The 26,352-nt window shown below is 49.4% G+C and overlaps 1 protein-coding gene across 1 annotated transcript; it reads left to right on the top strand.

Annotated features, from left to right (window-relative positions):
• Positions 1-8,190: 8,190 nt before the first annotated feature.
• LOC134809071 (proline-rich protein 23D1-like) lies at positions 8,191-13,721 on the top strand. The gene is made up of 5 exons (XM_063801109.1): positions 8,191-8,204; positions 9,924-10,277; positions 11,363-11,427; positions 11,666-11,733; positions 11,970-13,721. The coding sequence occupies exons 1-5, from the start codon at positions 8,191-8,193 to the stop codon at positions 12,594-12,596; spliced, it is 1,128 nt and encodes a 375-aa protein (XP_063657179.1). The 3' UTR covers positions 12,597-13,721.
• Positions 13,722-26,352: the final 12,631 nt, after the last annotated feature.

Genomic DNA, 26,352 nt, shown 5'->3' with positions numbered 1-26,352 from the left:
ACGGAAGCATTTATAAGACACGTCAAAAAAGAATCATTTCAGCCAGTGGATAAGGAGGCTATAGCAGAAAGTGAGAATCACTCTTACGCCATGTCTACTGGAATGGGTAGGAATGTGGCAGGGCTCTCCTCGCCCACCAGGAAGCACCAAGACTGGCCGATCAAATGGTCAACAAACAGCATTCTTTTTTTTTATTTTTTTAATTTTTTGAGATAGAATTTAGCTTTTGTTGCCCAGGCTGGAGTACAATGGCGCGATCTCGGCTCACCGCAACCTCTGCCTCCTAGGTTCAAGTGATTCTCCTGCCTCGGCCTCCCGAGTAGCTGGGATTAAAGGCATGTGCCTCTATGAAAGGCTGATTTGTCTTTTCAGTAGAGTCAGGATTTCTCCATGTTGGTCAGGCTGATCTCCACCTCCCGACTACAGGTGATTGACCCGCCTTGGCCAGCCATTGTGCTGGGATTACAGGCATCAGAAACCATTCCCAACCTGAACTGTATTCTTTACTGCTGTATTTATTAATTCACTAACATGCGTATTCTAACATTGCAAACTAGGCCATCCAACACAACTATTCATGAAGACATAGTTAAGGGAAGAATGTACTCCAACTGATTGGGAACATTAACATTGCTTTCCACACTTTTTTTTTTCTTTAAGAACACACATTTGTTTATCAGAGTTCTGGAGGCCGGAAGTCCACGATGAGGGTGCCAGCATGATCGGGGTCTGGTGAGGACCCTCCTCCAGGTTGGAGACTGTCATATCCTCCCTGTCTCCCCACATGGAAGGTGCCGGCGAGCTCTCTTCCGTCACTTTCAGAAGGGCACTAATCCAATTTACGAGGGTTCCACTTGCATAATCTCATCATCTCCCAAGGGCCCCACCTCCTGATACCTTCACATTGGAGGTTTGAGGGTTAGAATTTAAGCCTAAAGGAAAAAGCATTTTAGTTTTGAGAGAGAGTCTTGCTCTGTTGCCGAGGCTGAAGTTCAGTGGCACGATCAAGGCTCCCTGTAGCCTTGCCATCCCGGGCGCAAGCGATCCTAACACTTCAGCCTCCTAAGTAGCTGAGACTACAGGCACCTACCACCACACTTGGCTCATTTTTACATTTTTGTAGAGACGAGGGTCTCGCTATGCTGTCCCGGCTTGTCTCGAACTCCTGGGCTCAAGCGAGCCTCCTGCCTCTGCCTCCCAAAGCACTGGGATTACAGGCATGAGCCACCACTCCCAGACCAAGATATTCATACAGGAAATATGAACTCCTATCTCAGATTCCATATCTAATAATGATTGCTGGCAGTAAGGATGCTCTCAAGTTACAAGGGTAATGATAATGGAATCGCCACGATCTTGGTGATGCAGCATCTCAAACTCATGCCTTCTTCAATTCTGATCACAGAGATGAAGAGCACATGAAACTCTTACACATTTTCTTTCAAGATTTCGCCTAGAAGTGATACATCTAGTCTCCTTGATTTGAGAATGATTGTTTTTAAAATCGAGGAGATGAGTCCAACACGGTCCTCTGTGTCCCCAGAGTGAGATGAGAACTGTATAAGTGTCTGAGGCAGTTATTGAATTATTCTTCTATTCACCAATGTTTCTTTTACACACAAGAAGGAAGGACGGAGGGAAGAGGGGAAGGGGAAGGGAAGAAGGCAGGCAGGAAGGAAAGAGGGAAGGGAGGGAGGAGGGATGGAAAGAGGGAGGGAGGGAGGGAGTGAGGGGGCAGTGGATGGGGGTAAGATCGAGGGAGGGAGAAAGCAAAAAATGTCTGAAAGAAAGAAAGAAAGAGAGAAAATATCTCCAAAACCCACAATGAGTCAACAGCAATGAACATTCTCAAGAGAAAGAAGGGTCTCCACCCCAGGAACCGCCACTTCATCCTGACTTCACACACACACACACAAACACGCACACACACACACACACACACACACACACACGCTTTCATAGGCACATCCACAAATCCAATCAAAGGTTCCTTCGTGTCATCCTGAAATTCTCAGCAGCGTTTGTCAAATGCCCTAAGATTGAACTTCTGAAGCACCTTCTTATTTGGGTAGGAAGAAAGAAGCCAACATGTTTAGGAAACATGGCAGGAATTCAAGCAGAGACGCTCAGAGAAGCTTGTGAATTTCCTTCTGCTTCTGCTCCTTTGACACTTCATTTCATGTACATAACATTCCCCAGGATAGCCACCGTGAAAATTAACATATTTTTATTGCATGAAAATATAAAAGGCACACATGAAAAACCATTTCAGCGATGGATGAATTGGGTATGACAGAAAGTGTCTATCATTATTAGGCAAGACCTAGAGGATGGGAGGGGACAGGAAACAGGTTGGCTGTTAATGGGATTAGGCAGGTTCTGTTGATCGGTCATCTATCGGTTGAGTTACACCCTAGTCCTCCATGAGGGCCCCTCCCGTTGTCATACCAGGAACAGCCAATCACATCAGTTCCTGCTGACAAATCCCCTGGCTCCACCCCCTGCTGACAGTGTACAAGATTCCCCCAAGAGCTCAGTTGTCAGAGCCTCATCCACCTGCCGCTGGCCACAGCCCCGTCGCTACACAACCCAAGCCTTGGGGAGCAGCTTTGGGGCTGACACCACTCTCTCCAAGGAACTAAAGGATTCGGGAGCCAAGAAGAAATCTTTGCAGGAGACAGACAAACACTGGCAGTGGCTGACTTGGAGAACCCTGGAAATTTTCACCATGAAAGGGTCCCGGCGCCCAAGAAGCCCCAGTGATTCCTGCACCGAATCCAAGAGCGACCACGCAGGAGAGAGCGGGTGAGCTTTGCTATGTGCTGGGGACGCCTGCGGGGTGACCTGCCTGTGGGATGTGTGGGTGTGTGTTGGAGAGAGGGGAAGGGAAAAGGGATGCATGAACCTGCCATGAGATTGGATGTTTTGAATTTGGGGCCAGAGGGAAGTGAGGTGCCCGTAAGTCATCACAGGGTGCTGGGAAGGCTTCTACATCCCAACCACACACATATCTCAGGGCAGCCCCACTTTCAATCCACCCAACCAGCTCCACAGGGAATGGGCTCTGTGTGCTGCAAGAAGGGAGATTGTAGGACATGATGTGAGAGTTTCAAGATCTACTAGGAAAAATAAAAGAGTTTCCTCCTTTTTTAATTGTTCATTTTTCTATTTGTCTTATTTACTGATTTATTTTATGGAGACAGCGTCTCACTCCGATGGTCCACACGTGAGTGCAGTGGCGTGATTTTAGCTGACTGTGGGCTCCACCTCTGAGTCGCAGGTGATCCTCCCACCTGAGCCTCCTGAGTAGGTGAGACCACAGGCATGCACCACAATGACCCACTGATGTTTTTTATTTTGAGTGGAGACTAGCTTTCCCCATGTTGCCCAGGCTGCTCTCAAACTCCTGGACTCAAGCAATCCTCCGACCTTGGCCTCCCAAAGTGCTGGGATTACAGGCGCATGCCATCATGCCCGACAAATTCCTTCCTTTTCTCCTGCTGTTATTCGAATCCTAAGACCCCATTCCGTTGTTACCTGTCTACACAGAGGTGCCACCTTTCCGGGATCTCAACATCTTTCTCCAGCTCCTCACACCCAAGGAGAGTTTTCCAACTCTGATCTGCATGAACTCCTGAAAGGGTAAACTGCTCCCTGTGGGCACCGACCCTCCTTCCCTGCCTTTTCTTCACCCAGGGAAGCTCAGGTAGATGGGGTGAGAACAAGAACAGCTGGGAGTTAGGATAGATTGGGAGCAGGTCTCACAGGAAGTGGATGACGAGTCTGTGACCTTGAATGAAAGGCAGGGAAGTGGAGTGAATTGGTGGGGATTCAGGGAATTGGACGTTAGGGAACTGCCCGAAATCTGACTGTGTCTCTCTGTCCTACAGCTCCAGCGGCACGCCATCAAATGCCCCAAAACGCCAGAAAGTGGAGGAGCTGGGTCCTCATCCAGGTGAGGCATCTTCTCTTTTTCATCCCGAGTCCCCTGCTACCAAGCCAGGGTCCCATCACGTCATGAGACGAGCAGCTGTGCTGTCCAGAGTGTCGGGAGCTTCCTCCTGCAGCTCCGTGGCTGGGTGTCCTGTACCTGGCTTCTTCTGTATTTGGTCTTTCTCACGGTGGCACCTTGAACCCTCAAGGGCATCCTGCATGACAAGGGCTTTCACCTGCACACTCTGCTCTCTCCACAGGTGCAGAACCAGCTCCGGTACAGCCAGCTCCCCACCACCCTGCACAGCTGCCCCTGGAGCTGCCCCAGGTAAGGTCACACCACCTAGGTGGGCGTGGGTGAGACAGGTCTGCCTGAGCTCCAGGCCCTAGGGGACTTCCAGGAAATCACCGTCCCAAGGGGCGTCAATACAGGTGCAAATTCTGGGTGTCCCTGCGGGGTTTCATTTATGCCTGGGGAAGTTACTGGCAGCTCCCCGCCTTGCTCTCTCCCTGTTTGAGCCACCCTCAGAGGACAATGACTGACCCACGGCTTTTCTCCCCCAGGGCCCACGGCTTCCCCAGAGGAAGGTGATCATCGCGGTCTTGGAACCAGGAATGGTCCTGCACCTGCGCCTGGGGCAGGAGTTCCTGGGGCTGGACCCACAGGGAGCCCTGCGACTCAGCCTCCTCAATGTGCAGCTCCTGGTGGTCCCTGAGCAAGTCTTGATGTCCTTGAAGGATCTCTTGTACCCTGCCCATGCCCGCTGGCTCCTGCTCACTAGTACAGAGACTGTCTGGGAGATTGACATTGAAAATGGATCTGTGAGAGCCCAGAGAGCAGAGAATGTGTGTGTGGCGCCTTCAGTAAAAGAGGGTGAGGCTCCCCAAGGCTTCCTGCCCCTGATGGGACCCCCAGCAAACCTTGTGCATGGAGTCAGCCCTTCTTCCTGGCGTGTCCTCTACCTCAAACCTGACTACAGAGCGGCCGTCCACCAGGGCTCATCCCAAATGCCCAAGCCTAGTCCCTGGAGACAGGCTCTGCCTGAAGAATTCCACTTGGATCTCCATGGCCTGGAGCCCCTGCCCACCTCTGCCCTCAGACCTCTACCTCCCTCACCCGGTCCGGAGCCCAGAATTTGCCACAACTTTCTATGGAGGCCAACGTGCAAGGCCCGAAGACGTCTCTTCTAAGGCTCATGGGCCATGAACCCTCAGGCACCAGACGGGAATCAGAGACGCTCTATTCAGAATGAAGCACACCTGCTTTTTCATGCTGTCTCCCCGCACAGATGTCTCGGCATCTCGGAGGAGAGAGATGCTGCGCAAGCTGGAGGGGTGGAGAAATGCTCCGTCCTCTCACCTGAACCTTTGCTCTGCCTCAGATGCTCTTGATTTGTGTCAAAGAGCAACCTTGAGATTGGGGCACAAAATATTTGCAAATCTCATATACGTGCAAGGGCTGCTCATACTCAGAATACACAGAGTTGTCAAAACTCCAATGGAACAAACCAATGATTCTGTTCCAAACGCAGCAAGAGACTTGAGCAGACATTTCCTCAGAGGGGATGTAAAGAACCACTTCCAAAAGCGTTCACTGTCCCTCCCCTGGGGAAATGCACGTCAAATACACCTTCAACAACAACCAAGAAGCTCTCCCAGAAGCCACCGTGACAATCACTCACCATCCCAAGGGCTGCGGAGCATGTGGAGAAGCTGGAACGCTCTGACAGTGCTGCTTGGAATCCAACTGGGACAACCCCCAGGGAGAAAGAGTTTCATTGATTCATAATCAATGCAATAGGCACTTAGCATTGGAACCATCTTTCCCACCCTGAGATAGTTGTTCTAAAGGAATTAGAACTCACGTGGACAAGGCTGAGGGCAGAGGCTTCTAGCACCTGTCCTCACAATCGCCAAAAGATGGAAGGGACTTCAATGTCGTTCCACAGTGTCTAGAAAGAGGAACTGTGACCCATTCTTTCAATGGGATGCAGTTCGGCAATGACTAGGCTGGGATTGTTGTTGGTAAATTCAGTTCTAAGAATGAGTAGTGAAGAACTTGTCGGAACACTTGAAGGTATGTTTGGACTCTTACGCTATGTGAGACTTCTCCTGAGATTGTAACTCTCATGAAATTGACATGCACATCAAGCATGTGTGATCGACGTTCAGTTTCCAACTGAGGTTTGCTGTAAAACACATACTAGATTTTGCATCTGAGAATGAAGGATTGTAGCATGTATCTTATTCATCATTGTGACATCAATTGTATTGGTGTTGATTATATCTGTATTCCTTGGGTTAAATAAAAATGTTAAAATGAGTTTCGTCTATTTGCGTTTCTTTTCTTTAATGTGTTTGCTCAAACGTCTCCATTTCTGGGCCGTGCATGGTGGCTCATGCCTGTAATCCGAGCACTTCGGGAGGCTCAGGCGGGTGCGTCCCGAGGGCAGGAGATCGAGACCGTCCTGGCTAACACGGTGAAAGCCCGTCTCTACTAAAAACAAAAATAAATAGCAAAAAATTAGCTGGGCGTGGTGTCGGGCGCCTGTAGTCCCAGCTCTTTGGGAGGCTGAGGCAGGAGAATGGCATGACCCCAGGAGGCAGAGCTTGCAGTGAGCCGAGGTCACTCCACTGCACTCCAGCCTGGGCCACAGTGCGAGGTTCCGTCTCATCAAAAGAAGAACAAAAATCTCCATTTCTGGCCGGGCACAGTAGCTCCCACCTGTAATCCCAGCACTTTGGGAGGCTGAGGCGGGTGGATCACTTGAGCCCAGGCGCTGGAGACCAGCCTGGGCAGCATGAGGAAACCCCATCTCTGGAAAAAATGCAAAAATTACACAGGTGTGGGATCTCCCCACTCCAGAGGCTGAGGTGGGAGGATGGCTTCAGTGCAGGAGGCAGAGGTTGCAGTGATCTGAGATCGTGCCATTGCACTCCAGCCTGAGTGACAGAGTGAGACCCGGTCTACAAATAATCCTAATAAAAAGTAAAGTAAAATAAAATAAAACTCCATTTCTGCCGCAAACTGTTTTATTTCTACTGGATACAAGGCACAGATGGTAGAGCCCAGAGTAAGTGGACAGAGATGAGCTTTCTCAAGGCAAAAGAGGATCCCCCACTCCACAGATGACAGCACACACACAAACACACAGTCACACTCTCACACAATCACAAGACACATTGAAGTATCCATTTACACCCCCACCACAGGTCATCTTCAGATTTCCCTGAGTGATTCTCAAATGCATGAGTCTGCACTTCTAACGAGTCTTTTAGGAATAGATCCCCAGAAGTGGTCTGTTTGGACAGTTAAGGGGGAATCACAATTAGCAACTCTCTCCTAACACCTTGTATATTTGTATATTTCCCTTTACTTCCTTTTCTTTCTTTTCTATTTGGTTATTTCTTTATTATTTGAGACGAAATATCCACTGTACTCGGCATACTTCCCGTTTCTAGGAGTACAAACAAATTATGGACTGCTGGGTAACAATCCCCGAAAGAGTCCCTATAAAAGTCAATTCAATATTTTTTGCTACGGAAGCATTTATAAGACACGTCAAAAAAGAATCATTTCAGCCAGTGGATAAGGAGGCTATAGCAGAAAGTGAGAATCACTCTTACGCCATGTCTACTGGAATGGGTAGGAATGTGGCAGGGCTCTCCTCGCCCACCAGGAAGCACCAAGACTGGCCGATCAAATGGTCAACAAACAGCATTCTTTTTTTTTATTTTTTTAATTTTTTGAGATAGAATTTAGCTTTTGTTGCCCAGGCTGGAGTACAATGGCGCGATCTCGGCTCACCGCAACCTCTGCCTCCTAGGTTCAAGTGATTCTCCTACCTCGGCCTCCCGAGTAGCTGGGATTAAAGGCATGTGCCTCTATGAAAGGCTGATTTGTCTTTTGAGTAGAGTCAGGATTTCTCCATGTTGGTCAGGCTGATCTCCACCTCCCGACTACAGGTGATTGACCCGCCTTGGCCAGCCATTGTGCTGGGATTACAGGCATCAGAAACCATTCCCAACCTGAACTGTATTCTTTACTGCTGTATTTATTAATTCACTAACATGCGTATTCTAACATTGCAAACTAGGCCATCCAACACAACTATTCATGAAGACATAGTTAAGGGAAGAATGTACTCCAACTGATTGGGAACATTAACATTGCTTTCCACACTTTTTTTTTCTTTAAGAACACACATTTGTTTATCAGAGTTCTGGAGGCCGGAAGTCCACGATGAGGGTGCCAGCATGATCGGGGTCTGGTGAGGACCCTCCTCCAGGTTGGAGACTGTCATATCCTCCCTGTCTCCCCACATGGAAGGTGCCGGCGAGCTCTCTTCCATCACTTTCAGAAGGGCACTAATCCAATTTACGAGGGTTCCACTTGCATAATCTCATCATCTCCCAAGGGCCCCACCTCCTGATACCTTCACATTGGAGGTTTGAGGGTTAGAATTTAAGCCTAAAGGAAAAAGCATTTTATTTTTGAGAGAGAGTCTTGCTCTGTTGCCGAGGCTGAAGTTCAGTGGCACGATCAAGGCTCCCTGTAGCCTTGCCATCCCGGGCGCAAGCGATCCTAACACTTCAGCCTCCTAAGTAGCTGAGACTACAGGCACCTACCACCACACTTGGCTCATTTTTACATTTTTGTAGAGACGAGGGTCTCGCTATGCTGTCCCGGCTTGTCTCGAACTCCTGGGCTCAAGCGAGCCTCCTGCCTCTGCCTCCCAAAGCACTGGGATTACAGGCATGAGCCACCACTCCCAGACCAAGATATTCATACAGGAAATATGAACTCCTATCTCAGATTCCATATCTAATAATGATTGCTGGCAGTAAGGATGCTCACAAGTTACAAGGGTAATGATAATGGAATCGCCACGATCTTGGTGATGCAGCATCTCAAACTCATGCCTTCTTCAATTCTGATCACAGAGATGAAGAGCACATGAAACTCTTACACATTTTCTTTCAAGATTTCGCCTAGAAGTGATACATCTAGTCTCCTTGATTTGAGAATGATTGTTTTTAAAATCGAGGAGATGAGTCCAACACGGTCCTCTGTGTCCCCAGAGTGAGATGAGAACTGTATAAGTGTCTGAGGCAGTTATTGAATTATTCTTCTATTCACCAATGTTTCTTTTACACACAAGAAGGAAGGACGGAGGGAAGAGGGGAAGGGGAAGGGAAGAAGGCAGGCAGGAAGGAAAGAGGGAAGGGAGGGAGGAGGGATGGAAAGAGGGAGGGAGGGAGGGAGTGAGGGGGCAGTGGATGGGGGTAAGATCGAGGGAGGGAGAAAGCAAAAAATGTCTGAAAGAAAGAAAGAAAGAGAGAAAATATCTCCAAAACCCACAATGAGTCAACAGCAATGAACATTCTCAAGAGAAAGAAGGGTCTCCACCCCAGGAACCGCCACTTCATCCTGACTTCACACACACACACACAAACACGCACACACACACACACACACACACACACACACGCTTTCATAGGCACATCCACAAATCCAATCAAAGGTTCCTTCGTGTCATCCTGAAATTCTCAGCAGCGTTTGTCAAATGCCCTAAGATTGAACTTCTGAAGCACCTTCTTATTTGGGTAGGAAGAAAGAAGCCAACATGTTTAGGAAACATGGCAGGAATTCAAGCAGAGACGCTCAGAGAAGCTTGTGAATTTCCTTCTGCTTCTGCTCCTTTGACACTTCATTTCATGTACATAACATTCCCCAGGATAGCCACCGTGAAAATTAACATATTTTTATTGCATGAAAATATAAAAGGCACACATGAAAAACCATTTCAGCGATGGATGAATTGGGTATGACAGAAAGTGTCTATCATTATTAGGCAAGACCTAGAGGATGGGAGGGGACAGGAAACAGGTTGGCTGTTAATGGGATTAGGCAGGTTCTGTTGATCGGTCATCTATCGGTTGAGTTACACCCTAGTCCTCCATGAGGGCCCCTCCCGTTGTCATACCAGGAACAGCCAATCACATCAGTTCCTGCTGACAAATCCCCTGGCTCCACCCCCTGCTGACAGTGTACAAGATTCCCCCAAGAGCTCAGTTGTCAGAGCCTCATCCACCTGCCGCTGGCCACAGCCCCGTCGCTACACAACCCAAGCCTTGGGGAGCAGCTTTGGGGCTGACACCACTCTCTCCAAGGAACTAAAGGATTCGGGAGCCAAGAAGAAATCTTTGCAGGAGACAGACAAACACTGGCAGTGGCTGACTTGGAGAACCCTGGAAATTTTCACCATGAAAGGGTCCCGGCGCCCAAGAAGCCCCAGTGATTCCTGCACCGAATCCAAGAGCGACCACGCAGGAGAGAGCGGGTGAGCTTTGCTATGTGCTGGGGACGCCTGCGGGGTGACCTGCCTGTGGGATGTGTGGGTGTGTGTTGGAGAGAGGGGAAGGGAAAAGGGATGCATGAACCTGCCATGAGATTGGATGTTTTGAATTTGGGGCCAGAGGGAAGTGAGGTGCCCGTAAGTCATCACAGGGTGCTGGGAAGGCTTCTACATCCCAACCACACACATATCTCAGGGCAGCCCCACTTTCAATCCACCCAACCAGCTCCACAGGGAATGGGCTCTGTGTGCTGCAAGAAGGGAGATTGTAGGACATGATGTGAGAGTTTCAAGATCTACTAGGAAAAATAAAAGAGTTTCCTCCTTTTTTAATTGTTCATTTTTCTATTTGTCTTATTTACTGATTTATTTTATGGAGACAGCGTCTCACTCCGATGGTCCACACGTGAGTGCAGTGGCGTGATTTTAGCTGACTGTGGGCTCCACCTCTGAGTCGCAGGTGATCCTCCCACCTGAGCCTCCTGAGTAGGTGAGACCACAGGCATGCACCACAATGACCCACTGATGTTTTTTATTTTGAGTGGAGACTAGCTTTCCCCATGTTGCCCAGGCTGCTCTCAAACTCCTGGACTCAAGCAATCCTCCGACCTTGGCCTCCCAAAGTGCTGGGATTACAGGCGCATGCCATCATGCCCGACAAATTCCTTCCTTTTCTCCTGCTGTTATTCGAATCCTAAGACCCCATTCCGTTGTTACCTGTCTACACAGAGGTGCCACCTTTCCGGGATCTCAACATCTTTCTCCAGCTCCTCACACCCAAGGAGAGTTTTCCAACTCTGATCTGCATGAACTCCTGAAAGGGTAAACTGCTCCCTGTGGGCACCGACCCTCCTTCCCTGCCTTTTCTTCACCCAGGGAAGCTCAGGTAGATGGGGTGAGAACAAGAACAGCTGGGAGTTAGGATAGATTGGGAGCAGGTCTCACAGGAAGTGGATGACGAGTCTGTGACCTTGAATGAAAGGCAGGGAAGTGGAGTGAATTGGTGGGGATTCAGGGAATTGGACGTTAGGGAACTGCCCGAAATCTGACTGTGTCTCTCTGTCCTACAGCTCCAGCGGCACGCCATCAAATGCCCCAAAACGCCAGAAAGTGGAGGAGCTGGGTCCTCATCCAGGTGAGGCATCTTCTCTTTTTCATCCCGAGTCCCCTGCTACCAAGCCAGGGTCCCATCACGTCATGAGACGAGCAGCTGTGCTGTCCAGAGTGTCGGGAGCTTCCTCCTGCAGCTCCGTGGCTGGGTGTCCTGTACCTGGCTTCTTCTGTATTTGGTCTTTCTCACGGTGGCACCTTGAACCCTCAAGGGCATCCTGCATGACAAGGGCTTTCACCTGCACACTCTGCTCTCTCCACAGGTGCAGAACCAGCTCCGGTACAGCCAGCTCCCCACCACCCTGCACAGCTGCCCCTGGAGCTGCCCCAGGTAAGGTCACACCACCTAGGTGGGCGTGGGTGAGACAGGTCTGCCTGAGCTCCAGGCCCTAGGGGACTTCCAGGAAATCACCGTCCCAAGGGGCGTCAATACAGGTGCAAATTCTGGGTGTCCCTGCGGGGTTTCATTTATGCCTGGGGAAGTTACTGGCAGCTCCCCGCCTTGCTCTCTCCCTGTTTGAGCCACCCTCAGAGGACAATGACTGACCCACGGCTTTTCTCCCCCAGGGCCCACGGCTTCCCCAGAGGAAGGTGATCATCGCGGTCTTGGAACCAGGAATGGTCCTGCACCTGCGCCTGGGGCAGGAGTTCCTGGGGCTGGACCCACAGGGAGCCCTGCGACTCAGCCTCCTCAATGTGCAGCTCCTGGTGGTCCCTGAGCAAGTCTTGATGTCCTTGAAGGATCTCTTGTACCCTGCCCATGCCCGCTGGCTCCTGCTCACTAGTACAGAGACTGTCTGGGAGATTGACATTGAAAATGGATCTGTGAGAGCCCAGAGAGCAGAGAATGTGTGTGTGGCGCCTTCAGTAAAAGAGGGTGAGGCTCCCCAAGGCTTCCTGCCCCTGATGGGACCCCCAGCAAACCTTGTGCATGGAGTCAGCCCTTCTTCCTGGCGTGTCCTCTACCTCAAACCTGACTACAGAGCGGCCGTCCACCAGGGCTCATCCCAAATGCCCAAGCCTAGTCCCTGGAGACAGGCTCTGCCTGAAGAATTCCACTTGGATCTCCATGGCCTGGAGCCCCTGCCCACCTCTGCCCTCAGACCTCTACCTCCCTCACCCGGTCCGGAGCCCAGAATTTGCCACAACTTTCTATGGAGGCCAACGTGCAAGGCCCGAAGACGTCTCTTCTAAGGCTCATGGGCCATGAACCCTCAGGCACCAGACGGGAATCAGAGACGCTCTATTCAGAATGAAGCACACCTGCTTTTTCATGCTGTCTCCCCGCACAGATGTCTCGGCATCTCGGAGGAGAGAGATGCTGCGCAAGCTGGAGGGGTGGAGAAATGCTCCGTCCTCTCACCTGAACCTTTGCTCTGCCTCAGATGCTCTTGATTTGTATCAAAGAGCAACCTTGAGATTGGGGCACAAAATATTTGCAAATCTCATATACGTGCAAGGGCTGCTCATACTCAGAATACACAGAGTTGTCAAAACTCCAATGGAACAAACCAATGATTCTGTTCCAAACGCAGCAAGAGACTTGAGCAGACATTTCCTCAGAGGGGATGTAAAGAACCACTTCCAAAAGCGTTCACTGTCCCTCCCCTGGGGAAATGCACGTCAAATACACCTTCAACAACAACCAAGAAGCTCTCCCAGAAGCCACCGTGACAATCACTCACCATCCCAAGGGCTGCGGAGCATGTGGAGAAGCTGGAACGCTCTGACAGTGCTGCTTGGAATCCAACTGGGACAACCCCCAGGGAGAAAGAGTTTCATTGATTCATAATCAATGCAATAGGCACTTAGCATTGGAACCATCTTTCCCACCCTGAGATAGTTGTTCTAAAGGAATTAGAACTCACGTGGACAAGGCTGAGGGCAGAGGCTTCTAGCACCTGTCCTCACAATCGCCAAAAGATGGAAGGGACTTCAATGTCGTTCCACAGTGTCTAGAAAGAGGAACTGTGACCCATTCTTTCAATGGGATGCAGTTCGGCAATGAATAGGCTGGGATTGTTGTTGGTAAATTCAGTTCTAAGAATGAGTAGTGAAGAACTTGTCGGAACACTTGAAGGTATGTTTGGACTCTTACGCTATGTGAGACTTCTCCTGAGATTGTAACTCTCATGAAATTGACATGCACATCAAGCATGTGTGATCGACGTTCAGTTTCCAACTGAGGTTTGCTGTAAAACACATACTAGATTTTGCATCTGAGAATGAAGGATTGTAGCATGTATCTTATTCATCATTGTGACATCAATTGTATTGGTGTTGATTATATCTGTATTCCTTGGGTTAAATAAAAATGTTAAAATGAGTTTCGTCTATTTGCGTTTCTTTTCTTTAATGTGTTTGCTCAAACGTCTCCATTTCTGGGCCGTGCATGGTGGCTCATGCCTGTAATCCGAGCACTTCGGGAGGCTCAGGCGGGTGCGTCCCGAGGGCAGGAGATCGAGACCGTCCTGGCTAACACGGTGAAAGCCCGTCTCTACTAAAAACAAAAATAAATAGCAAAAAATTAGCTGGGCGTGGTGTCGGGCGCCTGTAGTCCCAGCTCTTTGGGAGGCTGAGGCAGGAGAATGGCATGACCCCAGGAGGCAGAGCTTGCAGTGAGCCGAGGTCACTCCACTGCACTCCAGCCTGGGCCACAGTGCGAGGTTCCGTCTCATCAAAAGAAGAACAAAAGTCTCCATTTCTGGCCGGGCACAGTAGCTCCCACCTGTAATCCCAGCACTTTGGGAGGCTGAGGCGGGTGGATCACTTGAGCCCAGGCGCTGGAGACCAGCCTGGGCAGCATGAGGAAACCCCATCTCTGGAAAAAATGCAAAAATTACACAGGTGTGGGATCTCCCCACTCCAGAGGCTGAGGTGGGAGGATGGCTTCAGTGCAGGAGGCAGAGGTTGCAGTGATCTGAGATCGTGCCATTGCACTCCAGCCTGAGTGACAGAGTGAGACCCGGTCTACAAATAATCCTAATAAAAAGTAAAGTAAAATAAAATAAAACTCCATTTCTGCCGCAAACTGTTTTATTTCTACTGGATACAAGGCACAGATGGTAGAGCCCAGAGTAAGTGGACAGAGATGAGCTTTCTCAAGGCAAAAGAGGATCCCCCACTCCACAGATGACAGCACACACACAAACACACAGTCACACTCTCACACAATCACAAGACACATTGAAGTATCCATTTACACCCCCACCACAGGTCATCTTCAGATTTCCCTGAGTGATTCTCAAATGCATGAGTCTGCACTTCTAACGAGTCTTTTAGGAATAGATCCCCAGAAGTGGTCTGTTTGGACAATTAAGGGGGAATCACAATTAGCAACTCTCTCCTAACACCTTGTATATTTGTATATTTCCCTTTACTTCCTTTTCTTTCTTTTCTATTTGGTTATTTCTTTATTATTTGAGACGAAATATCCACTGTACTCGGCATACTTCCCGTTTCTAGGAGTACAAACAAATTATGGACTGCTGGGTAACAATCCCCGAAAGAGTCCCTATAAAAGTCAATTCAATATTTTTTGCTACGGAAGCATTTATAAGACACGTCAAAAAAGAATCATTTCAGCCAGTGGATAAGGAGGCTATAGCAGAAAGTGAGAATCACTCTTACGCCATGTCTACTGGAATGGGTAGGAATGTGGCAGGGCTCTCCTCGCCCACCAGGAAGCACCAAGACTGGCCGATCAAATGGTCAACAAACAGCATTCTTTTTTTTTATTTTTTTAATTTTTTGAGATAGAATTTAGCTTTTGTTGCCCAGGCTGGAGTACAATGGCGCGATCTCGGCTCACCGCAACCTCTGCCTCCTAGGTTCAAGTGATTCTCCTACCTCGGCCTCCCGAGTAGCTGGGATTAAAGGCATGTGCCTCTATGAAAGGCTGATTTGTCTTTTGAGTAGAGTCAGGATTTCTCCATGTTGGTCAGGCTGATCTCCACCTCCCGACTACAGGTGATTGACCCGCCTTGGCCAGCCATTGTGCTGGGATTACAGGCATCAGAAACCATTCCCAACCTGAACTGTATTCTTTACTGCTGTATTTATTAATTCACTAACATGCGTATTCTAACATTGCAAACTAGGCCATCCAACACAACTATTCATGAAGACATAGTTAAGGGAAGAATGTACTCCAACTGATTGGGAACATTAACATTGCTTTCCACACTTTTTTTTTCTTTAAGAACACACATTTGTTTATCAGAGTTCTGGAGGCCGGAAGTCCACGATGAGGGTGCCAGCATGATCGGGGTCTGGTGAGGACCCTCCTCCAGGTTGGAGACTGTCATATCCTCCCTGTCTCCCCACATGGAAGGTGCCGGCGAGCTCTCTTCCGTCACTTTCAGAAGGGCACTAATCCAATTTACGAGGGTTCCACTTGCATAATCTCATCATCTCCCAAGGGCCCCACCTCCTGATACCTTCACATTGGAGGTTTGAGGGTTAGAATTTAAGCCTAAAGGAAAAAGCATTTTAGTTTTGAGAGAGAGTCTTGCTCTGTTGCCGAGGCTGAAGTTCAGTGGCACGATCAAGGCTCCCTGTAGCCTTGCCATCCCGGGCGCAAGCGATCCTAACACTTCAGCCTCCTAAGTAGCTGAGACTACAGGCACCTACCACCACACTTGGCTCATTTTTACATTTTTGTAGAGACGAGGGTCTCGCTATGCTGTCCCGGCTTGTCTCGAACTCCTGGGCTCAAGCGAGCCTCCTGCCTCTGCCTCCCAAAGCACTGGGATTACAGGCATGAGCCACCACTCCCAGACCAAGATATTCATACAGGAAATATGAACTCCTATCTCAGATTCCATATCTAATAATGATTGCTGGCAGTAAGGATGCTCACAAGTTACAAGGGTAATGATAATGGAATCGCCACGATCTTGGTGATGCAGCATCTCAAACTCATGCCTTCTTCAATTCTGATCACAGAGATGAAGAGCACATGAAACTCTTACACATTTTCTTTCAAGATTTCGCCTAGAAGTGATACATCTAGTCTCCTTGATTTGAGAATGATTGTTTTTAAAATCGAGGAGATGAGTCCAACACAGTCCTCTGTGTCCCCAGAGTGAGATGAGAACTGTATAAGTGTCTGAGGCAGTTATTGAATTATTCTTCTATTCACCAATGTTTCTTTTACACACAAGAAGGAAGGACGGAGGGAAGAGGGGAAGGGGAAGGGAAGAAGGCAGGCAGGAAGGAAAGAGGGAAGGGAGGGAGGAGGGATGGAAAGAGGGAGGGAGGGAGGGAGTGAGGGGGCAGTGGATGGGGGTAAGATCGAGGGAGGGAGAAAGCAAAAAATGTCTGAAAGAAAGAGAGAAAATATCTCCAAAACCCACAATGAGTCAACAGCAATGAACATTCTCAAGAGAAAGAAGGGTCTCCACCCCAGGAACCGCCACTTCATCCTGACTTCACACACACACACACAAACACGCACACACACACACACACACACACACACGCTTTCATAGGCACATCCACAAATCCAATCAAAGGTTCCTTCGTGTCATCCTGAAATTCTCAGCAGCGTTTGTCAAATGCCCTAAGATTGAACTTCTGAAGCACCTTCTTATTTGGGTAGGAAGAAAGAAGCCAACATGTTTAGGAAACATGGCAGGAATTCAAGCAGAGACGCTCAGAGAAGCTTGTGAATTTCCTTCTGCTTCTTCTCCTTTGACACTTCATTTCATGTACATAACATTCCCCAGGATAGCCACCTTGAAAATTAACATATTTTTATTGCATGAAACTATAAAAGGCACACATGAAAAACTATTTCAGCGATGGATGAATTGGGTATGACAGAAAGTGTCTATCATTATTAGGCAAGACCTAGAGGATGGGAGGGGACAGGAAACAGGTTGGCTGTGAATGGGATTAGGCAGGTTCTGTTGATCGGTCATCTATCGGTTGAGTTACACCCTAGTCCTCCATGAGGGCCCCTCCCGTTGTCATACCAGGAACAGCCAATCACATCAGTTCCTGCTGACAAATCCCCTGGCTCCACCCCCTGCTGACAGTGTACAAGATTCCCCCAAGAGCTCAGTTGTCAGAGCCTCATCCACCTGCCGCTGGCCACAGCCCCGTCGCTACACAACCCAAGCCTTGGGGAGCAGCTTTGGGGCTGACACCACCCTCTCCAAGGAACTAAAGGATTCGGGAGCCAAGAAGAAATCTTTGCAGGAGACAGACAAACACTGGCAGTGGCTGACTTGGAGAACCCTGGAAATTTTCACCATGAAAGGGTCCCGGCGCCCGAGAAGCCCCAGTGATTCCTGCACCGAATCCAAGAGCGACCACGCAGGAGAGAGCGGGTGAGCTTTGCTATGTGCTGGGGACGCCTGCGGGGTGACCTGCCTGTGGGATGTGTGGGTGTGTGTTGGAGAGAGGGGAAGGGAAAAGGGATGCATGAACCTGCCATGAGATTGGATGTTTTGAATTTGGGGCCAGAGGGAAGTGAGGTGCCCGTAAGTCATCACAGGGTGCTGGGAAGGCTTCTACATCCCAACCACACACATATCTCAGGGCAGCCCCACTTTCAATCCACCCAACCAGCTCCACAGGGAATGGGCTCTGTGTGCTGCAAGAAGGGAGATTGTAGGACATGATGTGAGAGTTTCAAGATCTACTAGGAAAAATAAAAGAGTTTCCTCCTTTTTTAATTGTTCATTTTTCTATTTGTCTTATTTACTGATTTATTTTATGGAGACAGCGTCTCACTCCGATGGTCCACACGTGAGTGCAGTGGCGTGATTTTAGCTGACTGTGGGCTCCACCTCTGAGTCGCAGGTGATCCTCCCACCTGAGCCTCCTGAGTAGGTGAGACCACAGGCATGCACCACAATGACCCACTGATGTTTTTTATTTTGAGTGGAGACTAGCTTTCCCCATGTTGCCCAGGCTGCTCTCAAACTCCTGGACTCAAGCAATCCTCCGACCTTGGCCTCCCAAAGTGCTGGGATTACAGGCGCATGCCATCATGCCCGACAAATTCCTTCCTTTTCTCCTGCTGTTATTCGAATCCTAAGACCCCATTCCGTTGTTACCTGTCTACACAGAGGTGCCACCTTTCCGGGATCTCAACATCTTTCTCCAGCTCCTCACACCCAAGGAGAGTTTTCCAACTCTGATCTGCATGAACTCCTGAAAGGGTAAACTGCTCCCTGTGGGCACCGACCCTCCTTCCCTGCCTTTTCTTCACCCAGGGAAGCTCAGGTAGATGGGGTGAGAACAAGAACAGCTGGGAGTTAGGATAGATTGGGAGCAGGTCTCACAGGAAGTGGATGACGAGTCTGTGACCTTGAATGAAAGGCAGGGAAGTGGAGTGAATTGGTGGGGATTCAGGGAATTGGACGTTAGGGAACTGCCCGAAATCTGACTGTGTCTCTCTGTCCTACAGCTCCAGCGGCACGCCATCAAATGCCCCAAAACGCCAGAAAGTGGAGGAGCTGGGTCCTCATCCAGGTGAGGCATCTTCTCTTTTTCATCCCGAGTCCCCTGCTACCAAGCCAGGGTCCCATCACGTCATGAGACGAGCAGCTGTGCTGTCCAGAGTGTCGGGAGCTTCCTCCTGCAGCTCCGTGGCTGGGTGTCCTGTACCTGGCTTCTTCTGTATTTGGTCTTTCTCACGGTGGCACCTTGAACCCTCAAGGGCATCCTGCATGACAAGGGCTTTCACCTGCACACTCTGCTCTCTCCACAGGTGCAGAACCAGCTCCGGTACAGCCAGCTCCCCACCACCCTGCACAGCTGCCCCTGGAGCTGCCCCAGGTAAGGTCACACCACCTAGGTGGGCGTGGGTGAGACAGGTCTGCCTGAGCTCCAGGCCCTAGGGGACTTCCAGGAAATCACCGTCCCAAGGGGCGTCAATACAGGTGCAAATTCTGGGTGTCCCTGCGGGGTTTCATTTATGCCTGGGGAAGTTACTGGCAGCTCCCCGCCTTGCTCTCTCCCTGTTTGAGCCACCCTCAGAGGACAATGACTGACCCACGGCTTTTCTCCCCCAGGGCCCACGGCTTCCCCAGAGGAAGGTGATCATCGCGGTCTTGGAACCAGGAATGGTCCTGCACCTGCGCCTGGGGCAGGAGTTCCTGGGGCTGGACCCACAGGGAGCCCTGCGACTCAGCCTCCTCAATGTGCAGCTCCTGGTGGTCCCTGAGCAAGTCTTGATGTCCTTGAAGGATCTCTTGTACCCTGCCCATGCCCGCTGGCTCCTGCTCACTAGTACAGAGACTGTCTGGGAGATTGACATTGAAAATGGATCTGTGAGAGCCCAGAGAGCAGAGAATGTGTGTGTGGCGCCTTCAGTAAAAGAGGGTGAGGCTCCCCAAGGCTTCCTGCCCCTGATGGGACCCCCAGCAAACCTTGTGCATGGAGTCAGCCCTTCTTCCTGGCGTGTCCTCTACCTCAAACCTGACTACAGAGCGGCCGTCCACCAGGGCTCATCCCAAATGCCCAAGCCTAGTCCCTGGAGACAGGCTCTGCCTGAAGAATTCCACTTGGATCTCCATGGCCTGGAGCCCCTGCCCACCTCTGCCCTCAGACCTCTACCTCCCTCACCCGGTCCGGAGCCCAGAATTTGCCACAACTTTCTATGGAGGCCAACGTGCAAGGCCCGAAGACGTCTCTTCTAAGGCTCATGGGCCATGAACCCTCAGGCACCAGACGGGAATCAGAGACGCTCTATTCAGAATGAAGCACACCTGCTTTTTCATGCTGTCTCCCCGCACAGATGTCTCGGCATCTCGGAGGAGAGAGATGCTGCGCAAGCTGGAGGGGTGGAGAAATGCTCCGTCCTCTCACCTGAACCTTTGCTCTGCCTCAGATGCTCTTGATTTGTATCAAAGAGCAACCTTGAGATTGGGGCACAAAATATTTGCAAATCTCATATACGTGCAAGGGCTGCTCATACTCAGAATACACAGAGTTGTCAAAACTCCAATGGAACAAACCAATGATTCTGTTCCAAACGCAGCAAGAGACTTGAGCAGACATTTCCTCAGAGGGGATGTAAAGAACCACTTCCAAAAGCGTTCACTGTCCCTCCCCTGGGGAAATGCACGTCAAATACACCTTCAACAACAACCAAGAAGCTCTCCCAGAAGCCACCGTGACAATCACTCACCATCCCAAGGGCTGCGGAGCATGTGGAGAAGCTGGAACGCTCTGACAGTGCTGCTTGGAATCCAACTGGGACAACCCCCAGGGAGAAAGAGTTTCATTGATTCATAATCAATGCAATAGGCACTTAGCATTGGAACCATCTTTCCCACCCTGAGATAGTTGTTCTAAAGGAATTAGAACTCACGTGGACAAGGCTGAGGGCAGAGGCTTCTAGCACCTGTCCTCACAATCGCCAAAAGATGGAAGGGACTTCAATGTCGTTCCACAGTGTCTAGAAAGAGGAACTGTGACCCATTCTTTCAATGGGATGCAGTTCGGCAATGAATAGGCTGGGATTGTTGTTGGTAAATTCAGTTCTAAGAATGAGTAGTGAAGAACTTGTCGGAACACTTGAAGGTATGTTTGGACTCTTACGCTATGTGAGACTTCTCCTGAGATTGTAACTCTCATGAAATTGACATGCACATCAAGCATGTGTGATCGACGTTCAGTTTCCAACTGAGGTTTGCTGTAAAACACATACTAGATTTTGCATCTGAGAATGAAGGATTGTAGCATGTATCTTATTCATCATTGTGACATCAATTGTATTGGTGTTGATTATATCTGTATTCCTTGGGTTAAATAAAAATGTTAAAATGAGTTTCGTCTATTTGCGTTTCTTTTCTTTAATGTGTTTGCTCAAACATCTCCATTTCTGGGCCGTGCATGGTGGCTCATGCCTGTAATCCGAGCACTTCGGGAGGCTCAGGCGGGTGCGTCCCGAGGGCAGGAGATCGAGACCGTCCTGGCTAACACGGTGAAAGCCCGTCTCTACTAAAAACAAAAATAAATAGCAAAAAATTAGCTGGGCGTGGTGTCGGGCGCCTGTAGTCCCAGCTCTTTGGGAGGCTGAGGCAGGAGAATGGCATGACCCCAGGAGGCAGAGCTTGCAGTGAGCCGAGGTCACTCCACTGCACTCCAGCCTGGGCCACAGTGCGAGGTTCCGTCTCATCAAAAGAAGAACAAAAGTCTCCATTTCTGGCCGGGCACAGTAGCTCCCACCTGTAATCCCAGCACTTTGGGAGGCTGAGGCGGGTGGATCACTTGAGCCCAGGCGCTGGAGACCAGCCTGGGCAGCATGAGGAAACCCCATCTCTAGAAAAAATGCAAAAATTACACAGGTGTGGGATCTCCCCACTCCAGAGGCTGAGGTGGGAGGATGGCTTCAGTGCAGGAGGCAGAGGTTGCAGTGATCTGAGATCGTGCCATTGCACTCCAGCCTGAGTGACAGAGTGAGACCCGGTCTACAAATAATCCTAATAAAAAGTAAAGTAAAATAAAATAAAACTCCATTTCTGCCGCAAACTGTTTTATTTCTACTGGATACAAGGCACAGATGGTAGAGCCCAGAGTAAGTGGACAGAGATGAGCTTTCTCAAGGCAAAAGAGGATCCCCCACTCCACAGATGACAGCACACACACAAACACACAGTCACACTCTCACACAATCACAAGACACATTGAAGTATCCATTTACACCCCCACCACAGGTCATCTTCAGATTTCCCTGAGTGATTCTCAAATGCATGAGTCTGCACTTCTAACGAGTCTTTTAGGAATAGATCCCCAGAAGTGGTCTGTTTGGACAATTAAGGGGGAATCACAATTAGCAACTCTCTCCTAACACCTTGTATATTTGTATATTTCCCTTTACTTCCTTTTCTTTCTTTTCTATTTGGTTATTTCTTTATTATTTGAGACGAAATATCCACTGTACTCGGCATACTTCCCGTTTCTAGGAGTACAAACAAATTATGGACTGCTGGGTAACAATCCCCGAAAGAGTCCCTATAAAAGTCAATTCAATATTTTTTGCTACGGAAGCATTTATAAGACACGTCAAAAAAGAATCATTTCAGCCAGTGGATAAGGAGGCTATAGCAGAAAGTGAGAATCACTCTTACGCCATGTCTACTGGAATGGGTAGGAATGTGGCAGGGCTCTCCTCGCCCACCAGGAAGCACCAAGACTGGCCGATCAAATGGTCAACAAACAGCATTCTTTTTTTTATTTTTTTTATTTTTTGAGATAGAATTTAGCTTTTGTTGCCCAGGCTGGAGTACAATGGCGCGATCTCGGCTCACCGCAACCTCTGCCTCCTAGGTTCAAGTGATTCTCCTACCTCGGCCTCCCGAGTAGCTGGGATTAAAGGCATGTGCCTCTATGAAAGGCTGATTTGTCTTTTGAGTAGAGTCAGGATTTCTCCATGTTGGTCAGGCTGATCTCCACCTCCCGACTACAGGTGATTGACCCGCCTTGGCCAGCCATTGTGCTGGGATTACAGGCATCAGAAACCATTCCCAACCTGAACTGTATTCTTTACTGCTGTATTTATTAATTCACTAACATGCGTATTCTAACATTGCAAACTAGGCCATCCAACACAACTATTCATGAAGACATAGTTAAGGGAAGAATGTACTCCAACTGATTGGGAACATTAACATTGCTTTCCACACTTTTTTTTTCTTTAAGAACACACATTTGTTTATCAGAGTTCTGGAGGCCGGAAGTCCACGATGAGGGTGCCAGCATGATCGGGGTCTGGTGAGGACCCTCCTCCAGGTTGGAGACTGTCATATCCTCCCTGTCTCCCCACATGGAAGGTGCCGGCGAGCTCTCTTCCGTCACTTTCAGAAGGGCACTAATCCAATTTACGAGGGTTCCACTTGCATAATCTCATCATCTCCCAAGGGCCCCACCTCCTGATACCTTCACATTGGAGGTTTGAGGGTTAGAATTTAAGCCTAAAGGAAAAAGCATTTTAGTTTTGAGAGAGAGTCTTGCTCTGTTGCCGAGGCTGAAGTTCAGTGGCACGATCAAGGCTCCCTGTAGCCTTGCCATCCCGGGCGCAAGCGATCCTAACACTTCAGCCTCCTAAGTAGCTGAGACTACAGGCACCTACCACCACACTTGGCTCATTTTTACATTTTTGTAGAGACGAGGGTCTCGCTATGCTGTCCCGGCTTGTCTCGAACTCCTGGGCTCAAGCGAGCCTCCTGCCTCTGCCTCCCAAAGCACTGGGATTACAGGCATGAGCCACCACTCCCAGACCAAGATATTCATACAGGAAATATGAACTCCTATCTCAGATTCCATATCTAATAATGATTGCTGGCAGTAAGGATGCTCACAAGTTACAAGGGTAATGATAATGGAATCGCCACGATCTTGGTGATGCAGCATCTCAAACTCATGCCTTCTTCAATTCTGATCACAGAGATGAAGAGCACATGAAACTCTTACACATTTTCTTTGAAGATTTCGCCTAGAAGTGATACATCTAGTCTCCTTGATTTGAGAATGATTGTTTTTAAAATCGAGGAGATGAGTCCAACACGGTCCTCTGTGTCCCCAGAGTGAGATGAGAACTGTATAAGTGTCTGAGGCAGTTATTGAATTATTCTTCTATTCACCAATGTTTCTTTTACACACAAGAAGGAAGGACGGAGGGAAGAGGGGAAGGGGAAGGGAAGAAGGCAGGCAGGAAGGAAAGAGGGAAGGGAGGGAGGAGGGATGGAAAGAGGGAGGGAGGGAGGGAGTGAGGGGGCAGTGGATGGGGGTAAGATCGAGGGAGGGAGAAAGCAAAAAATGTCTGAAAGAAAGAGAGAAAATATCTCCAAAACCCACAATGAGTCAACAGCAATGAACATTCTCAAGAGAAAGAAGGGTCTCCACCCCAGGAACCGCCACTTCATCCTGACTTCACACACACACACACAAACACGCACACACACACACACACACACACACACGCTTTCATAGGCACATCCACAAATCCAATCAAAGGTTCCTTCGTGTCATCCTGAAATTCTCAGCAGCGTTTGTCAAATGCCCTAAGATTGAACTTCTGAAGCACCTTCTTATTTGGGTAGGAAGAAAGAAGCCAACATGTTTAGGAAACATGGCAGGAATTCAAGCAGAGACGCTCAGAGAAGCTTGTGAATTTCCTTCTGCTTCTTCTCCTTTGACACTTCATTTCATGTACATAACATTCCCCAGGATAGCCACCGTGAAAATTAACATATTTTTATTGCATGAAACTATAAAAGGCACACATGAAAAACTATTTCAGCGATGGATGAATTGGGTATGACAGAAAGTGTCTATCATTATTAGGCAAGACCTAGAGGATGGGAGGGGACAGGAAACAGGTTGGCTGTGAATGGGATTAGGCAGGTTCTGTTGATCGGTCATCTATCGGTTGAGTTACACCCTAGTCCTCCATGAGGGCCCCTCCCGTTGTCATACCAGGAACAGCCAATCACATCAGTTCCTGCTGACAAATCCCCTGGCTCCACCCCCTGCTGACAGTGTACAAGATTCCCCCAAGAGCTCAGTTGTCAGAGCCTCATCCACCTGCCGCTGGCCACAGCCCCGTCGCTACACAACCCAAGCCTTGGGGAGCAGCTTTGGGGCTGACACCACCCTCTCCAAGGAACTAAAGGATTCGGGAGCCAAGAAGAAATCTTTGCAGGAGACAGACAAACACTGGCAGTGGCTGACTTGGAGAACCCTGGAAATTTTCACCATGAAAGGGTCCCGGCGCCCGAGAAGCCCCAGTGATTCCTGCACCGAATCCAAGAGCGACCACGCAGGAGAGAGCGGGTGAGCTTTGCTATGTGCTGGGGACGCCTGCGGGGTGACCTGCCTGTGGGATGTGTGGGTGTGTGTTGGAGAGAGGGGAAGGGAAAAGGGATGCATGAACCTGCCATGAGATTGGATGTTTTGAATTTGGGGCCAGAGGGAAGTGAGGTGCCCGTAAGTCATCACAGGGTGCTGGGAAGGCTTCTACATCCCAACCACACACATATCTCAGGGCAGCCCCACTTTCAATCCACCCAACCAGCTCCACAGGGAATGGGCTCTGTGTTCTGCAAGAAGGGAGATTGTAGGACATGATGTGAGAGTTTCAAGATCTACTAGGAAAAATAAAAGAGTTTCCTCCTTTTTTAATTGTTCATTTTTCTATTTGTCTTATTTACTGATTTATTTTATGGAGACAGCGTCTCACTCCGATGGTCCACACGTGAGTGCAGTGGCGTGATTTTAGCTGACTGTGGGCTCCACCTCTGAGTCGCAGGTGATCCTCCCACCTGAGCCTCCTGAGTAGGTGAGACCACAGGCATGCACCACAATGACCCACTGATGTTTTTTATTTTGAGTGGAGACTAGCTTTCCCCATGTTGCCCAGGCTGCTCTCAAACTCCTGGACTCAAGCAATCCTCCGACCTTGGCCTCCCAAAGTGCTGGGATTACAGGCGCATGCCATCATGCCCGACAAATTCCTTCCTTTTCTCCTGCTGTTATTCGAATCCTAAGACCCCATTCCGTTGTTACCTGTCTACACAGAGGTGCCACCTTTCCGGGATCTCAACATCTTTCTCCAGCTCCTCACACCCAAGGAGAGTTTTCCAACTCTGATCTGCATGAACTCCTGAAAGGGTAAACTGCTCCCTGTGGGCACCGACCCTCCTTCCCTGCCTTTTCTTCACCCAGGGAAGCTCAGGTAGATGGGGTGAGAACAAGAACAGCTGGGAGTTAGGATAGATTGGGAGCAGGTCTCACAGGAAGTGGATGACGAGTCTGTGACCTTGAATGAAAGGCAGGGAAGTGGAGTGAATTGGTGGGGATTCAGGGAATTGGACGTTAGGGAACTGCCCGAAATCTGACTGTGTCTCTCTGTCCTACAGCTCCAGCGGCACGCCATCAAATGCCCCAAAACGCCAGAAAGTGGAGGAGCTGGGTCCTCATCCAGGTGAGG

The sequence above is a fragment of the Pan troglodytes genome, chromosome 20 (assembly GCF_028858775.2).
Source record: "Pan troglodytes isolate AG18354 chromosome 20, NHGRI_mPanTro3-v2.0_pri, whole genome shotgun sequence".
Lineage (NCBI taxonomy): Eukaryota > Metazoa > Chordata > Mammalia > Primates > Hominidae > Pan > Pan troglodytes.
Note: the sequence above shows the minus strand (reverse complement) of the source record. Positions and strands in the feature narration are given on the sequence as shown.